This window comes from Neomonachus schauinslandi, chromosome X (assembly GCF_002201575.2).
Source record: "Neomonachus schauinslandi chromosome X, ASM220157v2, whole genome shotgun sequence".
Taxonomy (NCBI): domain Eukaryota; kingdom Metazoa; phylum Chordata; class Mammalia; order Carnivora; family Phocidae; genus Neomonachus; species Neomonachus schauinslandi.
Genome location: NC_058419.1, coordinates 4950244 through 4952160, shown reverse-complemented (window position 1 = coordinate 4952160; position 1917 = coordinate 4950244). Strand labels below are relative to the sequence as shown.

The 1917-nt window shown below is 44.7% G+C and overlaps 1 protein-coding gene across 1 annotated transcript; it reads right to left on the bottom strand.

Annotated features, from left to right (window-relative positions):
• Positions 1-1107: 1107 nt before the first annotated feature.
• On the bottom strand, positions 1108-1586 carry LOC123323371 (spermatid nuclear transition protein 3-like). The gene is made up of 2 exons (XM_044911517.1): positions 1446-1586; positions 1108-1251 (listed from the first exon to the last, which is right to left on the bottom strand). Exons 1-2 carry the CDS (start codon positions 1584-1586, stop codon positions 1108-1110), a joined length of 285 nt encoding a protein of 94 aa, XP_044767452.1.
• Positions 1587-1917: the final 331 nt, after the last annotated feature.

Here is a 1917-nt window from a genome sequence, read left to right as displayed (position 1 = left end):
TCTTTGGTTGCTTGTGCTTTTGGTGTCATATAAAAGAAACCATTGCCTAGTCCAAGGTCATGAAAATCTACCCCTATGTTTTCTTCTAAGAGTTAAATAGTTTTAGCTCTTATATTTAGGTCTTTGATTTATTTTTTATATATGGTATGAGGGAGGGGTTGAATTTCCTTCATTGAATGTGGATATCCACTTATTGGGATATGTTGTTGTTTGGTGGTTTGGTGACTTTGCTGAACGAATTCCGTAAAGTTTTTATTCTTTGTTGTGTGTAGCCACTAAAGTATCTCTTCTTTTAGCTTAAGGGTCAGCTAATGATTGGACAAAGGTTTCCTTAACCTGATAGGACACTGCTCCATCCCAAATTTTCTTAGCAAGAAAGGGACCTCATTTGTATTGGGTTTGTGGCATCTAAACACCATTTTAGTCCTTGGGAGTGCTGTCAATAACTTTCATTAGAATGCATTTAGGGTTCTTCTGAGGGCATTTATTGTTTCCTGCATACTGTGGGGGAAATCAAACACTGCTATGAAGTAGGTGGCCTAAAGGTAGTTTCTTTGTCTACCTTTTATTAGGGGGTGACCCTTTTACCCAACACCCATCACACCTCTCCCCATTCAGGTTCTGGCAATCTAAACACTGATGTTGTCTCTCTCTCTCTCTCACATGCACACACATACACACACGCACATGCACACACACACACACACCAAGCACTTTTTCCTTCTTGCCTATGGGTTAAATGTTAAGAATGGAAGTTTGTCTTCAATGTTCAGTCCTCAACCACTCTTTATCAATAATGTCTGGCTAACTGTGGACCTGTCACTGTAGCCCCCAACTGTCCAGAACCTCTCCTTCTCCCTTCTCACAACCTGTCTCTTCCCTTCTTTCCCTTGTTCTTCATGATCAGAGAACCTGCGTGCGCGCGCGCGTGCACACACACACACACACACGCACACACATCTCCTGGAATAAGGGGCTTCTCAAAAGTTGTTGATTTCATTTTAATCACCACCATCTCTGTTCCAGGATGGTGTCATACCTTGTAGGATGGTGATATGCCATTGTAGGGTCTTTCAGCCCTGGCCTTAGTGCCTTGGACTTAGGCTACTATTCAATATTTGCTAAAGGCCGAAATTTCTTGGCCTTTTTCACTCTCTTCACCTTTCTTGGACTTTTTGTACTAGAACGAGAGGATTTTTTTCTTGAACTTGTATGAAGCAGTCTTTTTATTCCCCTCTGCATCTTCTTCACCTGGAAGGGCAAACAGGGTGATTCCAGAAGGGCAATAGGTTAGAAGAAGATGGGGGACTGAATGGAAAGGAAGGATTCATGAGGAGGGGCAAAGGCTAATGAGGGGTTTTATGCCAGATAAGGAAAGGGTGGGAATCTTGGGGGAGGGGAATCAATGGGAAAGAAGAGGAGGCACCTGAGTGAGGTGGTCTTACCTTGCCACTACCTATGGATCTGGGTCGACGCTGGCTCTTCCTCTTCTTTCTTTTTGTGCTTTGAGTTAATTGTTTTGTGCTTAGGGTTGGTTGTTCCATAACTGTGCTAGCTTTCTCTGGCTTCCTGGTAACTTTAGCCATGTTGAAGCCTCCCAGTGGTCTTCTCCAGAGCTCCTGACCAGACTGTAAAATACCCCTTACCAGTACAATGAGGAGCCACACCCTTTGGCTTTGTTTGTTCAGCTAGGGGATATGGGCAGGTGGGTGGTAGCTTAGACATCACAAAGCACCACTCTTGGCTCCTCCCTGGGGGGTGGGGGCGCTGGGTAAACCAAGATGCTCTGATTGGAGAGAGTGGGCATTTTCTCAACAACCCCTTCAAGAGCTTTTCTGAACTGACCCGCCAACCTTTCTCATCATCTGCACACTTGGCAGGCAGAAGGTGTTTCCTCCAAGTCCTGCCCTATAGCCA

Excerpts from the sequence above, each read along its gene's own strand:
- LOC123323371 (XM_044911517.1), bottom strand. The coding sequence starts at position 1,586 with ATGGCTAAAGTTACCAGGAAGCCAGAGAAAGCTAGCACAGTTATGGAA. Across the intron at positions 1,252-1,445 it reads GATCCATAGGTAGTGGCAAG|GTGAAGAAGATGCAGAGGGG; the intron begins GTAAGACCACCT and ends TTGCCCTTCCAG.